Source organism: Ictidomys tridecemlineatus, chromosome 5 (assembly GCF_052094955.1).
Source record: "Ictidomys tridecemlineatus isolate mIctTri1 chromosome 5, mIctTri1.hap1, whole genome shotgun sequence".
Lineage (NCBI taxonomy): Eukaryota > Metazoa > Chordata > Mammalia > Rodentia > Sciuridae > Ictidomys > Ictidomys tridecemlineatus.
Window position 1 is genome coordinate 31,232,856 of NC_135481.1, and position 22,053 is coordinate 31,254,908.

Here is a 22,053-nt window from a genome sequence, read left to right on the forward strand (position 1 = left end):
ACAGGAAGCACATGGGTTCAAAGATAAGCAGTCTATGAGTGCTTCATTAATATTTAATTGGTTGAGGAAGACATCAAATTATATTGGTTTTCATATTTTTACATTTTTTTTTTCATTTCCATCATCTGTGTGGAGTAGGACTTTGAAGGCATTACTTATTTTTCTATATTCTGAAGCAGATTCAAAACAAGGTCAAGAAAATTCTATCTGATGGCTGATTTCTTGGGTAGGTCCCTGGGATGGTGAACGATGGTGTCCCTTCCAGATACCTACCTTTGTTCCTCAGCTGACACAAAGGTGTAACTTTACTTCCAACTGATCTTCTGTCTTGTACTTAGCAACACAACACAGCCACTCTCCAGGTACTTTTCAGGAAATTTTGAAGCTCATGGTCACATAGTATTTAGCACAAGTGAATTTGAGAGAAATAATGATTAGAATAAATGATTGAAGGACATTCAGATCATTTATTCATCCAAAGATCCTAAAATATGCTACTGGATTTAATCAGATCAGCAGAGAATGAGTACAGGGACATTATTGGTCCTTTCGAATTGAGTTTTGGTATGACATTTTATAGGGCTGTTATAAAACAGAGCTCTAAAAATCTTATTTTTATTTTCTTTGTACCAATGACTTCTTTGTGAGATGTTCTTAAAGAAATTAATGTCTGAGCCAAGAATAGGTAGTACTTTTACTTTTTCCAAAAAATTGATTTTGTGAGATAAAGGGCACTAGACAATTCTTCTTCCTTACAGAATTTACGCTCCATCTTGAGCAGGTATGTGGGTTATCCTATTTTGCATTTTTATTATCATTCTTGACTGTGGTTAATCACCAACCTTGCTTTTACACTTTTTACTCTACTTTTAAAATTTAAAATAAATTTAAATTAATCATAAAGTTTCATTCAGAAAGACAACTTTTTTTCTGTTGTACATTCTTGAAAAGTTATTCTTAGTAACTATTCTTGTAGTAAATATTAGTTAGTAAAAAGTTAGTAAATATTCTTGCAGGTCTGAAAATGTCTTTATTTTCCCCTCATACTTGATTGTTTGCTTTCTTGGATATCAACTTCTAAGTTCAAATTCATCTCTCATTAAACCTGAAAGGCATCATTCTAAGACTTCTAGCATCTTTGTTGCTGATGAAAAATTTCATGTTGGTCTGATTCTTATGTCTCTGGGCTTAACCATTTTTTTCCCCTTCAGAGAGATTTGAGGATCACCTCCTAGTCTTTAGAGCTAAAAATTTTATGAAGATTCATGGGTCTCTTTCCATTCATCCTGATTGTCATTTAATGGCCCTTTCACTTTGGAGAGTTATGGCTTACTCTAGGGCAGAGTTCTTTGTTTATTTGATTATGTCTTCCTGTCCATTGCCTGTGTTCCACTCCCCCAAGTTTTCTTTTCACATTTTTCTTTTCTTTGTCATGTCAATATACATTTTAAGAGATTTCTTTAATCTTATCTATTCTTGTTTGTTTATTAAATATCTTTAATTTCCAAGAATACACTCTTGTTTCCTTTGTATCAGCTTGTTTTTGTTTCATGGGTGATATGTCTTCTTACATATCTTCAAGGTACTAATGAGAATTAAAAAAATCAACCCCCTCTCCACCTGTCTTCAGCATTATCTCTTTCTCTAGGATCCTTTAAAAAAAATTGTGCTGATTTCTTTTTTTTCAGCTATCTGGTGACTTTTGATTACTGGATTATATTTTTAAGTGAAGAACTGGCTAGGCTAGTGCAGTTGCAAAATTCTTTTTCTTTATTAGTCCTCTCCTTTAAATAGGAAGATCAGAGAGTAGCCAGCTGTCAGGCTTTTCTATGGGAATGGCAGGAGTCTGGAAAATTCCATGACTGGCAGACTTTAATTATTAAAGTCTACTATAGCTATTGTAGAGGGTCAGAGCTGCTTGTCTCTTAGGCCTGTGCACCCACTCTTGGTTTCCTCCAATGGTATGTTGGGTAAAAAAGAGGGAGTGTGGGAAGGACTATCTGGGTCCAGTATTATACAATTGCTCTGATGACATTCCAAAATTAAGGTAACAATATAATTTATTATCCACTTTGAGACACTTTGAGAAGAAAGGGGACCCTATCAATTATTTCACAAAGCTAATAGGCCTAGATTTGTACTGTCACCCTGTCTATAATACACTCTCAATTTTTATACTTACTGACTCTGAATTTGGGCTGCTCTGGGGGCTCTCCTGGGAAGACCATTCTCCTAATTCTGTTGCTGGAGTTATTCCTATCTTTTTAATTTCTCAGTCATAATGATCCATTTACTTTCTAATTTATTTTCTGAGCTTCCTTAAAAATTTATGTACCTCTGCTAGCCATACTTTTGCTTTGTAGCACTGTTCTGTTTTTATTCTTAAAAAATGTTTTCTGTAATTTCATTGGGACTTGAGAAGTTAGGTAGGTAAAGAGCATACTCATTTTTTCCATTTTAAATGGGAAGACCTTGTATCTCTTTGACTGTACTTTACCCTTGGTGATATACCAGGTTTTTAAAAATGATTTTTATATTTTATATTTAAAAAGTGATCCTCATATCTCACTTTTCTTCTTTTTGGAGTCACACAAATTTATTGATAATTGTTCAGGAGTGAGTTTATGCTGGTCGTTCACAAACCCCATGGTGACCACTTTCCTTTGAGATTACGTCTGGAAAGTCCCATGATGCCTATGAGATTATTAGTTTCAGTCACTGAACCGCTAAGCCATTCTCACTGGGAGTTGTTGCTGGGGTTTATTTCTACTTTCCTTTCTTGTAGGATGTGAATTATTGTCATGGGGGATTTATATCCCCTCATATATTCTGGTGGCATATATAAGAAAGTTAATCCCTGCAAAGATAATTCAGGTTTAGCATAGTTAGGTTAAAGGCAGAAAGGTGGAGGGATTTAGAACCAAAGTAAGAATTTTGCAGAGCTTAGTGAAGTAATGTGAAATCTGCCAGAATTAATCATAAAGGTTCATTCAGAAAGACAGTAATTACTGGAAATATAGAAGCAAAGATTAAGACTTAATCATAAGAATTTAGAAGCAAAAAAAGAAGACTGTTAGCTCCAACCAGATCTTATGGGACAAGGGCAATCTTGAACACCAAACTGACCCATCATAGAAATTACTTGATTATTTTTGTGGGAGGGCTGGTCTCAATCCTTGAAGAGTGTGGTTTCATGAAGTCACTGGATAAATGGCACCTACTTACCTCATAGAGTAAAGGTTCTGGTATCTAGAGTAGATAAAATTAGGTAAGGAGCTTCCTGTTCTTGGATGTGCATCATACAAATGTAAAATTTGAAAATTATTGCCCTCTGAATATGCATGATCTAAGCTAAGGCCAATAAATATTCAAATTAGTATATAAGATTTTTTTTTAACTTAGAACCAAATTTAATTCATAAATTAGATGCCCCATATTAGTGGGCCAAGTTAACTTTTGCCATTTAGAAAGATCTTTTCACCTCCACCTTACCAATAATATCCATTATTTTCTTGTCATCTGTTTTACTACTCCTGGGTTAAGATAGGGATGTATAAATGAATTATCTAGATTTTTAATCTTTTAAATAATTTCATCCTCTGAAATACCATTTTGGGCTTTGAGTTTTTTGCTCTTTGTGGAGAATCAGAAAAAAGAATTGTTTTTTCATAGCTAGGATTTGAAGTGGTTTTTTTTTTTTTTTTTTTTTTTTTGGATTGTTGGTTGGTTGAGGATTGCTTCCTGGTGGGTTCTAGATTTTAGAGTCATCCACATCAGGGGTGGGCCCGTTCAGGTGTTGTCAGCTGTTGACCTCAGTTCAATATTGTTCTTATCAGCAATTAGGTGAGTCAGACTAGAAAACAGAAACAATCACAGGGCCCGACTACTCATAGGCAAAAAGGAAACCACATAGGTGGGTGCCAAGCAAACAAAACACTCTACAGATGGTAGAAACCCAAGTGTCACCTTGAAAACAGGGTGTCATGTGTCAGGAGCAAGCTTCAGAGGTGACATTCAGGTTTGGAAGATGAGCCACAGGAGCCAAAGAAACATTTAGATTCTTCTTGGACTTCCTGGAAAAATTAGTTATTACAATTCAGGGTGTCTGGCATGCAGAGGGCGGTGCTAAAGTCTAAGTGTATCCTTCCTTCCTTCCTTCCTCCCTCCCTCCCTCCCTCCCTCCCTTTCTTTCTTTCTTTCTTTCTCTCTCTCTCTCTCTCTCTCTCTCTCTCTCTCTCTATCTCGCTCATCTTTTTCTTTTTCCTTCTGCTTGCAGCTCTACTCTGTCCTCTTGGTTTGCCTTCCTCAGCCCTGACATGTGCCTCCAAGTTACTTTCCACTCTCCAGATCTTCTTTGTCTCTGTGATTGTATGTACCTTCTATAAACTCTTATCTCTACCTCTATACCTATACCTTTTACCTTGTCCTGTACTCAGTTAAAGAACTGTGGGATAAAGGAAATCCCAGGTGAGTGGGTTATGTAATTTACCATGAGAGGCCACCATTTGCATGTTTGAGAATTTTACTGACTCTTTTCTGATAGAACAAAGTTTATTCTATCAGAAACCTTTGTTCAACTCTGGTAGTAACTCTCCAAGTAAACATGAGACAAGAACTTGCTACCTTCATTATAAAACATGCACTGTTGGTATTTCTGGGCACTATTTTTTTTTTTTTTTTTGCCCTTTACAAAATTTTATTTGTGCACTATCATAATCTTGGAGCTTATTGTTCTTTTATTTTGTTATTTGTACTGGTGATTGCATTTGCTTTCTGAAGAGATTTTACTTTTTGGTTACTTCTAATTAAAGGTCTCAGTCTCTTAATTATATGACATTTTTGCTGTCTCACTTCTGTATGCTTCTATTTAGCTGTATTATATTTTGTAAAAAAAAAATCTCAGGGTACATTTGGTTTTCAGTGACTCCTTCTCCTTTAATAATGACCTGAAGTTAAGGGAAAAGGTCTTTGTGGAGTGGAAAGGACATAGGAACTGGAGGCACATAATGTTTTGCTTTATGTTGGGCATCAAAAAGACAATGAGAAACATTTCAGCTTTCCATTTTGAGACTTTCCAATGCAGGTTCCAATATTCAGGCTAGAAAAAGGCCATTGCCCTTCGATTTCAAAGAAAAGAATTCTTGTAATGTTGACAAGAAAGTAACCTGAAAGATTTTATTTTAATGAGTTATATATTGCTGAGGGTTTAAAATTTGATTTCATACCTGATTTTTCTTTCTCTTTAGAAGTGGAACGGATTGTAAAAGCCAATGACCGTGAATATAATGAAAAGTTCCAGTATGCGGTGAGTAAAACACACAGCACATACATGCTAGGGTAGGTCTGACCTTAAGGACCATAAGTGGGATCACGCCTTCTAGGACCTTATGACCTTACTATAAACTTTCTTTGTTGGCCTGTTTCGAAAGCAAGGTGTCAGAAGTTTCTATAAATACAGATTTTTGTAATGTTTACACACTTATTTCTCTTCTGCACTAAGATGAAATATCTTCTTTATCAAGAATTGATAGTTCATTTGGTGCCCATTTGGGTTCAAGAACAATATGAAAATGGCCCTTTTTGATAGTATTTAGTGGTGGAAATGGTAGTAGTGGCTGATAGTTGATGAATGGCATTTGAGGGATTTTTTTCTCAGTAATTCATGATGAATGTGGAAAAGTATATTTAGAATAAAGTTACCAGGCTCCAAATAATTATATTTACAAAGTGAATGGTGAGGATCATTAGGTTCATTAGGCTTATACTGAACTACTTTTTCTTTTAAATGAGTTTTCTTCATTTATATGAGAAGTATTTATTAAGAGTCTACTAAGTGACTGGCACTGTTCTAGGAACTTGGGACACATTAATGAATGACTTTGTGAATTATATTATGGCCTCTCATAAATATTTTGTGATCTGTGTCTCAATATGAAGTTTCTACATAGAGTCTTTTAAAAGCTCTAACATGGGCAGCTGGCAGAATCAATCACTTCTATAGGCGATACGTGGCCTACAAGACCTGCTATGATGTTGTGTGTGTCAGTGCATTTAATGAAAAAGAGTCTCCATTCAGAGAGGGGTGTGATGGCCATTAAAACAAAAATATGAGAGTCATGTGGGCAAACCTGGGCACTGGCCAGAGGAGAGTTTTGGTCAAGGAACTTTGTAATATTTTTTTCCTATGGGTGGGCCTTTTCCTGTATATATGGATGGATGCATTGGACAATATAGCTTGACACTATTAAATATGCAGCAGAGCTATCTAACACTTCTCTTTTCTCGTTCTGTGCTAGTCACGAAAACTTGTGATTATAGTTTGATTTTCAATGTAGGCTGCCACACAGGGAGTCAATATGCTGTTTCTATGACGGATTTTTTCATTGTAAAACAATGTTGACACTTTGAATTTATTTATCAGTCTTGTGAGCTTTGTTAAAGTAAGTCTGCCCTTGAGAAGAGGAATCCCCCTCAGAAGGGTGAGAAGGAGACACTGTTATTCTCAAGGTGATAAATGCCACTCTGTGTGGTCTCCTGACATACGGTCAATTAGCCCCTCTGGTCATCTCCAGGTGATGCCTTTGCACCCATTCTACATCCATTCTTTTAACTGTAGAGGATGACTCTTGAAAGCCTTGATTAAGCCGCTCAGCTTATGCCAAAATCATCCAATGCCCAATCAGAAGGAGGAAAAATAATAATAACTAATCTGCTATAGGTATAATTATACATGTAAGTATGTGGCTGTTTATTTTCCAATGTATAACAAGTGTTTTCATTCTGTGAGCAGTAACTCTAAAAGTGCTTTCTAAGATGACAGCCTTTTCTATTTACAGTTATTTTTTGCTTAATATATGAGGTTTTTCAAACTTCTACAGAAGTTTGAGAAATAGTGTGACACCTTTGTGCCCACCACTCGGGTTGAGTAGATGTTAACTTACCAGATGATTTCAGATCGTTCTTTTCAAAGTAATGATATGTTAGTGCTACAAGGATAGTTCATCTTTCATGATAGTGAGCAAAAGCACACATGTGTGCAACTCTAGATGTGTTTTCTCTTTTGTTTTCTAATAACAAAAGGGCAGTTGAACAGTATTCTACAACAATAGCAGATTCTACAAGGCAGCTCAGTCTCTGAGTGCAAACATGTTTCAGAGCAAAAGCAAAATTCATTATGGATTGGCAAAACCAAGAATGACATGAAAAATGGAGGAAGGGAAGCTGAAAAAAAGCGAGGGGCACAGGTATCTCAACTGCAATGTCCACTGTTGTAGCTCAGTGGGAAAGAGCAAGCACCTGGCCTTTCCTGGGCACTCCCAATGCAGTGAGCTGTGCGGCTTATCTTAGCCACAGTTTGTTCTGCTACAAATGGAGACTAATAAAAGCACCTATTTCATAGAATTATTGTAAGGAGTAAGGTAGAATAATATACAACATGCCTTGGCCATTTTTGCTTAGTCTTGCCCAGCTTTAAAGAATATCATCCTAAGTGCAAGTAGATTTGGAGAGACCTCCCAATAGATCCCAGGCAGGATGCTTATATCAGTTGGAGAAGTATTCTTTCCACCAAAAGACTGAAAACTAAATGCAAATAAGCCCAAACTTGTCATGAAAAAGATGATAGGAGAAATGGTGAAGGCCCTGAAATGAAATGGAGAGAGTGTTTTGGGATAAGATAGACCCTAGTGTGAATCTTTTTTCTCTATTTTAATGATTAACTTGTGATTTTGATCTCTTTATTTTTCTGAGCATCAGTTATTTCACCTGTGGCCTGAAGAAATTTTTTTCTCATGAGATTATTTACTGAAGGGTTATATCAGTTAATTAATATAAAATATTTGATAATAGTAACACTAAAATTTATTAGATGATTTACTATGTAACAGGCCCTGTGGTACACCTTTTGTATGGATTTCTCTATTAATCCTCAGTTTCTCTTAAATGTAAGAGAAAAATGGCTCTGGGAAAATAATCACAATAAATTTGGATTACTTATAAAGAACTGGATGAAGTAAGATATTTGGTGATAGTAATGTTAAGATGTTACTGAGGAATAGGCTAAACTTGTAAACTGTTTGCAGCTGATACTATGTCTCAGATTGAGCAAATGTGTGATTCTGAAGATGTGGAAGCTGCTAATAAATTATGTAGATTATACAACAGTATAAAAAACAAGGTACCTAAAACAAGAAGAGGAATAATAGTACAAACAAGTGTGGTTGTAGAGATTCCTTCCAAAATGAGTCATATTAAAATGATAATAGTTTAATGAGATATTTATTGATTACCTACTGTTGTGCAAAGCATTTGCTGAGTTCAGAATTTTTCCTACAATGTCAGCACGAATATCGATAGATAGATATATGGTGTGATAATATCAGTAGTAATAAATGTAGCTATAATAGCAGTAATGGTTTAAAACATGTGGTTCTCACCAAATGAAAGTCATAGTTGTAAGTACTTTACTATATTAAACTTATTTACTTTTACAACTCCATGAAGTACTTTTATCATCTCACTTTTGTACATTAAAACATCGAGACATAGATATCTTACCTAAGGGATTTAAGGTTATGTAAGTAGATAATGGGTTCTACTCATGTGGTTGTCAATCCAGCTGTGTACCAGTTGCTTTGGAAAAATAAAAATAGTGAAAAACTGATGACTTTTCAAACAATCAAGTTATAAAGAATGTCTTGATATCTTACATTTAACTGCAATTTTCTCTATAGCTTTGGCTGATAATTTTTTCAGTAAAGTTTCATTATGCTTTATAAATAACCACCAACCCACAAACAAAATGCCCAGCGAGATATAGATGAGGCTCCATTTAGTAACTTGTCTCAATCATACAAGTAAAAGATGGCAGTGTTGAAACTCTTATTGGCCAGATTCCAAAGTCTTGTGTGTGTGTGTGTGTGTGTGTGTGTGTGTGTGTTTTCCATGATATCATACTATTATTTTGACCCATCCTGGCAAACAAATAAGCACAATAAAACCAAAACAACAACCCAGTTACTCTAATCTCCTTTGCTTCCCTCATGTACCCATTGGCAAAGTTTTTATACTCAAAAGACAAGATAAAGGGAGATAGAAAATTTTACAAAGTGGCCTTAGAATTTTACAAAGTGGCCTTATCTTTAGCATTTGTATATGTGAATTGAGCAGGAAAATTTACATAAAACTCAGATAAATGGTGCAATTTCCACAGACACTAAGCTAATAAAGTAAGCTTTTTTCCTTGAAGGCTGAAGGAAGATATTTCAATACATGGAGAAACTTAATTTATCACCAAACTCTAAAGCTGCAAAATATATTATAAGACATAATACAGGCTTAGAAAATGATCAAAAGCACTTTGGATAGATAAAGAAGATAAAGGATTTAGAACATAAACAAAAGACAAGGTTAATGATTCTAAGTAAAATTAATTGATAAACCAGACATGATACTGTGAAAATTGGAAGGTGGGAAAGAAAATTAATTATAAGAGGAATTTCAGACTGCCAAGAGTTGTAGAAAAAAGTGGAATTGGAGAGAGGAGAGAGTGAGCCAAGTGCTAGAATGAGTATTCTCATTAGAAGAGAGTTCAAAGTTTTCTTGGTTAATAAAATGAATGCATAATAGAAGTAATGAGAATAATTGTATTAAAATATGTTAATATTAAAAATGTTTAGTATGTGTGAAAGAGCCAAGCAGTCAGACTCATTATCCCTGGTAAAAGGAGTTTAAAATGAATGGAAGAAGTAGTGTAAACAGTTGTAGTTTTATGAAAAGGTGTGAATGACAAGAAATGTCAGAAAAAATTTTGGGTTAATTATGGCTATTTTGTAACTCATTTAAAAATGAAGAAATAATGATGGAAAATATTGGTTTCTACTGGTTCTTGTTCTCTCTAGTTGTGGCCCACGCAAGCTCTTTCCCTACTTTTTTTGAACTTCGAATAATTTGAGAAAGGAGATGAATTCATCAGTGATGAGAAAGTTATTCCTCCTCAAACTCAGAAACTTCAGAAAAACTGACTACTTTATCTGAATATCTCATGCACTTAGGTAGATGGGAGATTTTTTTTTTTCCCTCCTGAGCTGAATTTTTGATCCTGCCTGGGAAGTACATAGGCTTTTATAAGTTGGTGAGATTTAACTAAAGAGTTTTCAGCTTATAAAGAAGGCCTTCCATCTAAAGTCATGATTCTAACACTAGATTCCTAGGATTAATATGCCTAGTTGACAAATGGTTATTGGATGGAATCTATTGTTCTTCTTATGACTTTTGTGATTGGTGGAATATGCTCATTTGGACTTTCCAAAGAGTGTTCATTCAGTGCAACAAATATGGCTCAGTACCTCCAGCTCCCAGCAGTCATTGCTATAACAGACCCTTCTCTTTCCCTTTCATTCATTTCAACAGGGCTTTGTGTGTGTTTCCATAGTCACTTTGCTTTTCTCTTGACTTAGAATCTAACCTTAAGAGTAGAGTAGAAAAATATGGTCCACCATCATTGTTTTTACCCACCCCCCCAGAATCACCAAATATTTTATCAAATTAATTATAGTTGTACCATTAAAACTTTATTTTTAATAATTTTTCAAAAATACTGTTTTGACAAATTCATAATAATTATAAAAATTTATATGGTATGATGTGATGCTTCAGTTCATGTAGACATTACGTAATGATCAAATTAGAGACATTGGCATATTCATCACCTGAAACTTTATTATTGCTTTATTGGTTCACTGTCTTTTTAGTCTTTCACTATTTTTCTAGTATATGAGCTTCAACAATCACCGAACCTCTTTAGGTCCTCACAATCTTTGTAGGTCTACATTATAATGATGTGTATGTATCTTTTCTGAGAAAAGATTGGCATAACAGTAAAATTTCTCATTTATATACATATCAGTGAATACACAATCCATTATATCTTTTTAAAATAGAAATAAACAATTCCTGAAATTTGATATTCACAATGTGCCTACTCTGTAACTAATAACATGTATGATTATTGCTTTATTTACTTTCCAAAGAAGATGTGAGGCAATGTGCAAAAATCATAAAGCTCAAAGTGATAAAAATACATGAAGAAACTGGTATGTTCAGCGTATTTTTAGTGGGTGCAAAAGTTCATGCTGGAAGGATCTATGTGTGTAAACTAGCTGTGTATTGAGTGCTACTGGGCTTATTAAGAAATGGAGACAAATTTAGATTTTTACCTTCAACGAGTATACATAATCTACTCATGAAGAGAAGACCATTACACTAGAATGAACCTAACAATAGATAATAATGAAAAGGTAATACTAAATTTCCATTGGGTTATGTGGCCTGTAAATGTTAGGGAGAGCTCAATGTGAATGCAAATGTTTGAGGAAATTTTGCCAGAGGATATGGGAAACGATTCCAGTACTGTTTCTTTATTTGTACTACAAGGAGAGGTCTATAGTCGGACTTAAACAGAAGTAAGGGTGTGTCATGGAAAATCATGGTTCAGGTAGGTGAGACTAGAATGTTCAAAAAATGTGAATATGAAGTGACAGGTTCTCAGGATCTGGGTGTCACAAAGTGAAAAAGAGTTAATGTTGGCCTTCAGATTAAATAGACCCACCACCCAAAAGGAAATGCCCAAGTTAATGTGGAATAGAGTTTCGGTGTGATGAGAGTTGTAGATTAGAAATATCAGATGGAGGGAGATACTTAAGGCTAAGAGAAGGACGAAACTTGTTAAGGAGCGATAGCAGTATGGGAACTTTCAGGCTCACTGAAATTAAATTATGCATTTTCAAATCAATTGTTTGCATCTTTGGCTTTTCAGATTCATAAGAAAGGTAAAACCCTAAATGTTTTCTTTGGGAGACCTTTGGGATATCAACATGTTGGGCACAATCCATCCTGCTTTTTAAAAAATATTTCTATTAGTTATTGATGGACCTTTGTTTTATTTACTTATTTATATGCTATGCTATGCTTGTTTTATTTACTTATTTATATGCTATAAACCCAGTGCCTCACATATGCTAGGTAAGTGCTAGCCAAAACCCCAAGGGAGCCACAACCCCAGCCCCTCATCCTGCTTTGATGAGAAAGTTGGGTTTCTCCTTTTCTCCTTGGGCAGTGTGGTTATACTGTGAACATCCTGTTGATCCTTACTAGCAGGCCTGATAACCAGAATAGTGCATGTACCAGCTGACAAGTAGAGATGATGATAAGCAGAATGACAATTTGGAATTGATCATAAAAAGTGCCAGGAACTTGCATTGGTAAGAGTTTTTGGTTGTTAGTTGTTGCTTCTTTGTATTGGGGCATTGTAGTTCACATTGATAATGTGTGATATTACCAGGGTAATAGTGATTTTTAAACAAACATCAAAAATGCTTTATTTTTTTAATTTGCCTTCTGTTTTGTGTGTTGTTAATACCTGTGTATATTATTCAAAGTTACATATAGCAGAGATTTTATTTTTTCTTTTATAAATAATTTACTTGGAGAAGGAAATATTTTTTGGATAACTCTCAAATTCATTTTCTTTCTGGATTCAAAGGTTTAAAGGCATAAATGTTTTATCTTTCTGAGGTTCGATTTGTGTAGTTTTTTTTTTTTTTTGGCTAAGCATTCGATTGATTCCTTGCTTCCTTAATTTCATTTGCCTGTTTTTCGAGGCAAATTTAAACAAAACTAAAGGTTTGACTTTTATTTTTATTTTTTCTTTCTTTATTGTAATGATATGAAACTGAAAGGTATCCAAGAAATATGTAATTGGAATTGAGTTAAAATAAACAATTTTCAATGGTAGAATTTTGGAGCACTATTATAGACTGGATATCATGAAACAAATTTCAGCTAAGACTGAGAAATGAAAAGATGGAGCTGGAAGAAAAGGAACTTCTCTTGTGGACCGAGAACTACAAATTCAGTTTCCTTTGTTTGTAGATGGTGTATGATAGTATCCATAAATCATCACACAGATGAAATTGGGCAAGTTCAGTAAGAACTGGGAAGTTAACAGAAAAACCACCAACCCCAACGGTCTCTGAGTGGTTTTCATCCTGTTTTGTTATTTTTTTTTTTCCTGGACCAAATAATCTGGTTCTGTGATCATATTGCTAAAAGATGGTGACTTATCATGCCTTCCATATTTTGGTTGAAAGATTAATCAAATCATCAACATAAAAATGTGGTCTCTAATTCATGTTCACTGTTATGAAACCTATGCTCAGATCACTGATTTTCTATGTGCTTCTCTCTATCTTTTTCGACAAAATTTGCATATATTTATTGTGGGATATCATGGAATGGCCAAATCAAATTAATTAGCATATGCATTCCCTTACATACTTATTATTATTTTTTATGGTGAAAACACCTAATGTCTACTTTCACAACAATTATCAAGTATACAAAACAGAGCTTCTTACAAAAGTAAGCTATTTAGACATTAAAATTAAACCTGAGGATACTTTAAAAATGATTCTAGGAGTTAGTTAGAGGCTATCTATGTGGGCAGAAATGTTATGTGTGCTGCATGAATTTGTAGTTAAGGATATGTATAGAGCTTTGTAAGAATGCTTTGGCTTGAATTAAGCAATTAAGTATAGGACAGCAATCAGATTCATATGTCTGGATTGATAATCTACATCTCCAGCTGCTGCTACCTTAGTCTGGACATCTCAGCAGTCCTAATTGTTCAGGGTTTAATGTGAAGTTCTTAGTTGTCAAGAAGCATGTGTTCTCTACTGTGAGACAAGAGCACACTATTCCAGCTGTGGCCATTCAGGTGTTATCCAGGTATGTTGGAGAGATGACATCATTCTGTGCCAATTGTCTGAAAGTACAGGGAAGAAGAATTGTTTTATTCAAAAGGAAAAAGCTGACTGACTGCTACTGTAAATTTAGTTTATGCTTATTGTAGAAACTCAGTGTGGTATTAACCTTTAAAGCTTTCCCATACAGTTCTCTTTACAGAATTCTAAACTGCATATCCAGTTTGGGCTTATATCCCTTTAGAGGGGCAGAAATCACTGCCTTGCAAAATAGCTTTTCTGTCTCTGGGTAGTTTTAATCATTAGATAATTTTAACATCAAATGAGCCAAATGAATATTCTTTTACTTTGTTTTCCACTGGTTTTTGCTTTCCTTCAGAGGTCAAAGCGGAACTAATGTGTCTCCTTTTTTATAAGACAATCCTTCTGATATTTGTGTTTACAATGTCAAACAAGTGTTACTGAAGTAGACTAATCTCCAGGACAATCATCTGTCATTTCTTTTTCTTTTCAAAGAGCTTCAGATTTTCTATAACTTCTTACAGGGAGGTTCTCCAAAGTCAAGTACAATATTTTAGAAGTTATTAAATAGAGAAAAAAATTATTCATCCAGCCTAAATTTGCACTAGTTTATTGGAGATTATTGATTCCTATTAATGTAATTTTCAAGGACTGACTTAACCTGTCATTAAATCCCTTTTATTATTGTATCACATGTGGTCTTACTGAGCATGTCTTCTATATCTCCAGCAATATGAAAACTAATGGATCTAGTGAGTCAGAGCTCTGGGGGTGGAGTCCAAGCATTTTTTTAAAGTTCTATAGGTGATTCTAATGGACAACCAGTATTAAGAATCCCTGATCTAAGTTAGTAAAAATAATCATGTTGAGCCCAACACTCTTAAAGGCATAGCCTTATTCTGTATCACTGCAGACCTAGAGGTTGCTTTGGGGTGCTTAAACATTCATTGCACCTTGTTTATTTAACTAGATTCAATTTCTATAATTAATGGACCTTGTCACCAACCCAGTATTTGTTCAGTTATGTTGTATGACTGCTTCTGGTCTTAATAAACATAAAAGCCTTTAAAAAATTTATTCTAGGGGCTGGGGATGTGGCTCAAGTGGTAGTGCGCTCGCCTGGCATGCGTGTGGCCCGGTTCGATCCTCAGCACCACATACCAACAAAGATGTTGTGTCCGCCGAGAACTAAAAAATAAATATTAAAAATTCTCTCTCTCTCTCTCTCTCTCTCTCTCTCTCTCTCTCTCTCTCTCTCTCCTCTCTCACTCTCTCTTTAAAAAAAAAAAGAAAAAAAATTTATTCTAGTACTGGTTCAGATGACTTTTATATGGAAGCAGAAGGATAGAATGAATAACTGAGTGTTGAAGTCATGTTTCTATGATTTTTGCAAACCACTTAGTTCCATGTTTGATATTTCAAACACTCTTGTAGACAAAAGACCACAAAAACGCCATTGTCCTAAGCAAAACATTTTTGAGGTTAGGAGTATAAACGGGCAGATCCTCTTTATAATATTTTGCAGAGAAAGCATAATTCATATTTTTCTAAATGAAAAGAGAAGCCAAAGGAATATTTTATTTTTCTTCTAATATGAGAAAAATCAATAAACTGCCTGCGTGCTAAATAATGTGAAAAATGTATATTTATGTTAGTGCCCACTTTTTTTCTGTATGTACTAGAAATTATTGAGTTGAGTTGTGGATTATGAACACTGATGTTAACTAATTTTTTATATATAAACAAAATTATTTTATCCACTATAAATTTTGTATTTTTTCTAATTATTTCTATTTGCCATGTGTTGAATAATTATTTAATGTGTATTACTTTAACAAATGCTTTAGAGACTTAAATTATAAAATCGGTCCCAGCCCTTTGAGAGTTTACTATCCACTTGGGGTTTTTGGATTATTTTATATCTGTACATAAAATAACCATCTAAGACATTGTAAAGTTAAGTATGAAAATGAGTGATGTTAAACTTATAAATAACATCTTCACTCTAACTGGGTGAGGAAAACAATTTTCTAGGGAGGGATAATTTTTCTTTTTCTTGAAGTAGTTCACATTGATAATAAATGTCTTTTTAAAATTTTAAGGAGTGATAAAATACCACATTTTATTTTTATTATAAGAATGGTCTGACTTAGTTTGAAAGTCTTAACAGTTTGCACTATACCGTGAATTTTATCTGAATTTGGGAAACCATTTAGATACTCAAAAAGCCAAGTGCCAGTCACCTTGAAGCTGATCTAAGCCTACACTAGTTAAAAGAAAATGAGCTCATTGAAAAGTCTGTCTGGGATATACAGGAACTGAATGTTTTGAATCTGACAGGCAGTTACATTTTGTTGTTTATTAAATTCAACTGTGGATTATATACATCATTATTAAAACCAATACTTAAGGTATTTTGACATTGGGATAGTTCTGAATTTATGTTTATTGAAACTAGTTATAGTGCTGGGCTTGGTGTAATCCTTGTACATGTCTGTAATCCCTGTGCCTCAGGAGGCTGAGGCAGGAGGATCATGAGTTCAAAGCCAGCCTCAGCAAAAGGAAGGTGCTAAAAGACCCTGTCTCTAAAAAAAATACAGAATAGGGCTGGGGATGTGGTTCAGTTCAATCCCTTGTACCTGCCCACCCCCCCCCCAAAAAAAAGTTCTAAGTAATTTCCTGAAACCATTCAGAGTGTATTCTATTATCTGTTCAATGATGCCTGCCTTTTGGCCAGGTACCTTTTTATAAAGGATTCCTCCTGCCCCCTGCTTCCTTCCCATGCTGCCACACTCCCCTTTGCATCCACACACCTATGGAATTTCCTTAATGGTTCCTTTGTTTCCCAACTTCCTACTTGATCCAATCTTCATTTACTAGAGCTTAAGTTTGAGATATATGAAAAGAAATCTATGATTTTTTTCAATTTTTTTCATCCAGTATATTTTTCTTAAAAAATGAAGAAAAAACTCCAGAAAAATATCTTCAGTGAATCAAAAGGATTCACCTCTGACATTGATTCAGCCCCACAGTCTCTTGAGAGAGATCAAATACCTCTCAAGGTTTATAATTTACACTACACAAATACCTCTCAAGGTTCATGATCTACACTGCACAAATGGGACTTTACTGGATTTGTACTAATTTAACTTAATTATTTTCAGAGGATTTTGAAAAAGTTACATGTGGTCTTTCCTATATCATAGCGATTTGAGCCTATGAAAATTTGTGAGTTATTTAATACTCTGCTTCTTGAAGTGTGGTCTCCAGACTTGAGACCAGCATCATTGACTTCACCTGGAATTTGTTAGAAATGCAGACTATCAGGCCCCACCACAAAACTGCAGATGTAATATTGCATTTTAACAAAATCTACAAATGATTCATCTTACGTGTTTGAGTTTCAGAAGCATTGGATTTTACTTCATTTAGGAGTGGCCGGAAGATTTTGGCCAAAGCATAAAGCAGGGGAGGGGGAATAAGTATATAATTACCTACCAAGCACAATGCTAAATAATCTACCCTTACTATCTCTTTTGATCTTTGATTTCACTCTACATGGTAGATAATGTTATGCAAATTTCACAAGAAGGGGAACTAAGGATTGGAAGAATTAAGTGACTTTTCCAAGGTTACTTAGTTGGTAAAATATGGAGTCACCTTTTAGATTCAACCCTTACTTTTTCTATTACTTGTTATCTCTTGGGACAATTGGTGCTCACTAGAGTAATTTTGAACTGGATTGTTTTTTTCTTTATAGTAAATATGACTAAGATATTTTTTTGGGAAATGGATTTAAAAGGTCTTGAAGTTTTTCTGAAACAAGATTTGTGAGCAAGGTCTTTCTTTTTTAATTTATGCATCCTGAGTTTAAAGGTTAAAGTGTCTCATTACACTACCTCCTTTTAGTTTTCGTATAGAAAAATCTTTATTGCTGCATTATAATTCTATATAATAGTGAGATTCATTGTTAAATATTCATAGATGCACACGATGATGTGACAATACAATTTGGTCATTTTAATTCCCTGTACCTCCTTTCCCCCTGCCTTCCTCCCTCCCCTGGTTCTCTTCCTCTACTCTATTGTCTCACTTCAATTTTCATGAGACTCATCCCACTTCCCCACCTTGTTCTGTCTAGTTTCTACATATGAGAGAAAACATATTAACTTGACCTTCTGAGTTTGGCTTATTTTGCTTAACATAATGCTTTCAAGTTTCATCCATTTTCTTGAAAATGACCTAATTTCAGTTTTTTTTTTATGACTGAATACAACATTGATACTGCTGGTTATCAGTGATGAGTCCTGCTTTCTCTCATGTTGAAGTTTGAACATTAGAGAAGCATGTGGAAGCGAGCATATGAAGCAGGGTTTATTTAGAAAGGAGTAACATAGACTTCTCCCCGGAGGGAGAAGGGGGCCATAGCTGGTATCCTGGTATCCCAAGAAGTGAGGTGTTCCGCCCTTTTTATATGTCCTATGCTTTCTTTGTTCTTCTGCCCTCTTCCCCTTATCTTTCTTCTTCCTGCTACATGACTAGGCATTTGACTAGGCCTAGGAAATGCTAGTGGGATGGCCAAAAGGTGGGAAACAGGTGGTCTGAAGGGGGAAGGGCAGGATGGAGCAGCCAAAGACACATTAATGAACAAGTATAGCTTCTTGTAGGGAGGGGTAATTCCTGGGACAAGTTACCTTAGCAACAGGTTGTAGCTGGAGGGGATTCTTTTTTTTTTCCTTTATACCTGTACTTTTTTTTTTTTTGCATTACAATTCTTATTACACCTATATACCACAATTTTTCATGATTCTCTTTGTATATAAAGTAAACTGACACCCAATTCGAGTCTCCATACATGTACTTTGGATAATGATGTCCATCACATTCCACCATCCTTGCTAATTTCCTGCCTCTTCCCTTTCCCTCCCACCCCTCTTCCCTATCTAAAATTCATCTACTCCTCCCATGCTCCCCCTCCCTACCCCACTATGGGTCTGCCTCCTTATATCAGAGAAAACATTCAGCATATGTTTTTCTGGAATTGGCTAACTTCACTTAGCATTAACTTCTTTAGTGCCATCCATTTACCTGCAAATGCCATGATTTTATTCTCTTTTAAGCTGAGTAAAATTCCATTGTGTATATATGCCACATTCTTTATCCATTCATCCACTGAGAGGCATCTAGGTTGGTTCCACAGTTTAGCTATTGTGAATTGTGCTGCTATAAACATTGATGTGGCTGTGTCCTTGTAGTATGCTGTTTTTAAGTCCTTTGGGTATAGACTAAGGAGAGGGATAGCTGGGTCAAATGGTGGTTCCATTCCCAGATTTCCAAGGAATCTCCATACTGCTTTCCATATTGGCTGTACCAATTTGCAGTCCCACCAGCAGTGTATGAGTGTACTTTTGGGGATGAAATCAAATTAAAATTTCTTCTCAGCAAAAGAAACAATCTGTGAGCTGAACAGAGAGCCCACATCCTGGGAGCAAATTTTTACCTCTCACACATCAGATAGAGCACTAATCTCTAGGGTATATAAAGAGCTCAAAAAGCTAAGCACTGGAAAAAACAAATAACCCAATCAACAAATGGGTTAAGGACCTGAACAGATACTTCTCAGAAGATGATATACAATCAGTCAACAAATATATGAAAAAATGCTCATCATCTTTAGCAATCAGAGAAATGCAAATCAAAACTACTCTAAGATATCATCTCACTCCAGTCAGAATGGCACCTATTATGAAGACATATGATAATAAGTGTAGGAGAGGATTTGGGGAAAAAGGTATACTCATACATTGCTGGAGAGTTCTTGATAAGGCTGGAGGAAGGACTCTGAAGGAATTAACATTTCAATCCCTCAGGGGACAGTCTCCAACTTGCCGGACTCACTCAAAATTGGCCTCCTTGATCCAACCTGACTCGATTTACCTATCTACACTGACTGCCTGTCTAATTCTGGCCTCAACATCATTGTGTATATATACCACGTTTTCTTCATTTATCAAGACACCTAGGCCTGTGAATTGTGCTGATATAAGCATAGATATGCATGTATCACTATAGTATGCTAATTCTTTAGGATAAATACTGAGGAGTGGTATAGCTGGGTCATATGGTGGTTCCATTCCTACTTTTGTCTACTGATAAGTGATTTCCATACGGGTTGTATTAATTTATAAAAAGTGTATAACTGTTTACACAAACTGTTCTTTTTTTCCTCCCACATCCTCTCCATCATTATTTGTATTCTTGATGGCTGCCATTCGAATTGGAGTGAGATGAAATCTCAGTGCAGTTTTGATTTGCATTTCCCTGATTGCTAAAGATGTTCAACATTTTTAAAAATATTTTTGTTGACCACTTGTATTTCTTCTTTTGAAAATTATTTGTTTAGTTCATAGGCCCATTTTTTGATTGGCTTATTTATTGGTAAGTTTTTTGAGCTCTCTCTCTATATGCTGGATATTTTAATATATATCCAGAAGAGTAACTGATAAAGATTTCTCCTATTCTGTAGGTTCTTCTTCATATGTTTGTTTCCTTTGCTCTGCAGAAGCTTTTAAGTTTGATGTCACCCCATTTATCAATTCTTGATATTATTTTCTGAGCTTCTGGGACCCTATTGAGGAAGTTATTACTTACACCTGTATGTTGGAGGGTTGACCCTACATTTTCTTCTAGCAGTTGCATAGTTTCTGGTCTAATTCCTAGGTCTTTGGTTCATTTTGAGTTGACCATGTGCAGAGTGAGATATAGAGATCTAATTTCAATCTTCTTTATATGGGCATTCAGTTATCCCAGCATCATCTGTTAAAAAGGCTGTCTTTCCTCCAATGTTGTTCTTGGCATCTTTGTCAAGGATCAGATGACCATATCTGTGTGGATTTGTCTCTGTCCTCTACTCTGTTCCACTGATCTCTAGGTCTGTTTTTATCTAATACTTTGCAGTTTTTGTGTAACTCTTTTCTTTATAGCATGTCTGCGTTTTCTTCTTCTCTGTTTCTTAATGGGGGATTTTCTTTAGATCTGGAATCAGCAAATTTTATAAAAAAACACTTGGGTATTGTGAACTATGGCTTTAGCTTTCAGCCTTTCTGGGTTTCACTGTCCTTACTAAGGTTGTAAGCAAATAATTTTTCTGAAAACTATTGTGGGAACAGAGTATCTAAAACAGAGCTTGACATCTTTAGTACCTATAATCATAAACATTAACCATTTGGGGAAAACTTGTTTCTAAAAAAGCCCTCAGGCCACAGACCCCTAGGTTTTACTTCCTCGCCCCTTAAAATCCTAATTTACAGTGCTACTGGTGATCCCTCTGTCATCCAGTGAAAGGGGCAGAGTCCAGTTTTCTAACATTTACCCCCAAGATGGAGTGGATTGAGTGGAAGACTGTGAAAGAGGAATGTGTCGGGAAGAAGAATTAAGGAAGTGGGATGAGATGGCAGAGAAGCTTTGGGAACTGCAGCCAGGAGCCCACATTCATTCATTTATTCATTCAGGAAACAGGGGAAAGGATCTGGTCTGCTTTGTTTCGAAGCAGTTTCATATATGGTAGTTACTCCTAGCCAGCCTCCCTAGTGATGCTCTGGTGGATTGTTAACTGTTAAGTAAACTAATCTCTACAATTACTTGCTCTGGGGCCTGTACTTGGGATTGCTTCTGTGAGAAGCAGCTCATTTGCAAATCAGTTTAGTGACTTGGAGCATCTGTCCTTGATTGGGGACTCTGTGATCACATCATGGCAGGCCTGGTGCTCAGCCCTCACTTGGGCTTCTTCTTGAGTCTCTGTATTGGTGGCTACAGAAGAAAACTGCCTATTTTTATGTATGCCATTAGGGAACCCCACTGTCAATCCCAAAGCAAATTTTGGGTAATCTTTATTTAATTTGGATCATCTCAAGCATCACCTCCAAATTTGGTGAAAATTTATCAGATCCTCCTTTGTGCATGTTAGGATCACAAAAAAGTCAGACTGACACTTTATTTATAAATTATAGTTTCTGGTGTGTGTTAAGGATATTTTTAAGGTCTTCTTATCACTCCTGTCTCCTTCTTCCTCCCTCACCAAAGTAGAGAATTTTGCTTCCCTATTTCCAACCAGTCCTCTATTCTTTCCCTCTCATTTCACTCTCCAAAGAAAACCATGAACAAAACCCACAAAGACAGGTGTGGTGGGTCAGTCCAAATTTAAATTTAGGTTTATTGCCAACCCAGGCCAGGGAGTACAGTAGGGTCCCAACTGATTACAGCACTCTGCAGG

The 22,053-nt window shown here is 35.5% G+C and overlaps 1 protein-coding gene across 2 annotated transcripts in view; it reads left to right on the plus strand.

The window, feature by feature from the left end:
- Atp8b4 (ATPase phospholipid transporting 8B4 (putative)) overlaps window positions 1-22,053 on the plus strand; it is a 260,993-nt gene that overhangs the window by 66,011 nt on the left and 172,929 nt on the right. For both annotated transcript variants that reach the window (XM_078049629.1, XM_005316551.4), the window contains exon 3: window positions 5,247-5,305. In XM_078049629.1, the coding sequence (XP_077905755.1) occupies window positions 5,247-5,305 (59 nt within the window). The remainder of the gene's footprint in view (window positions 1-5,246; window positions 5,306-22,053) is intronic.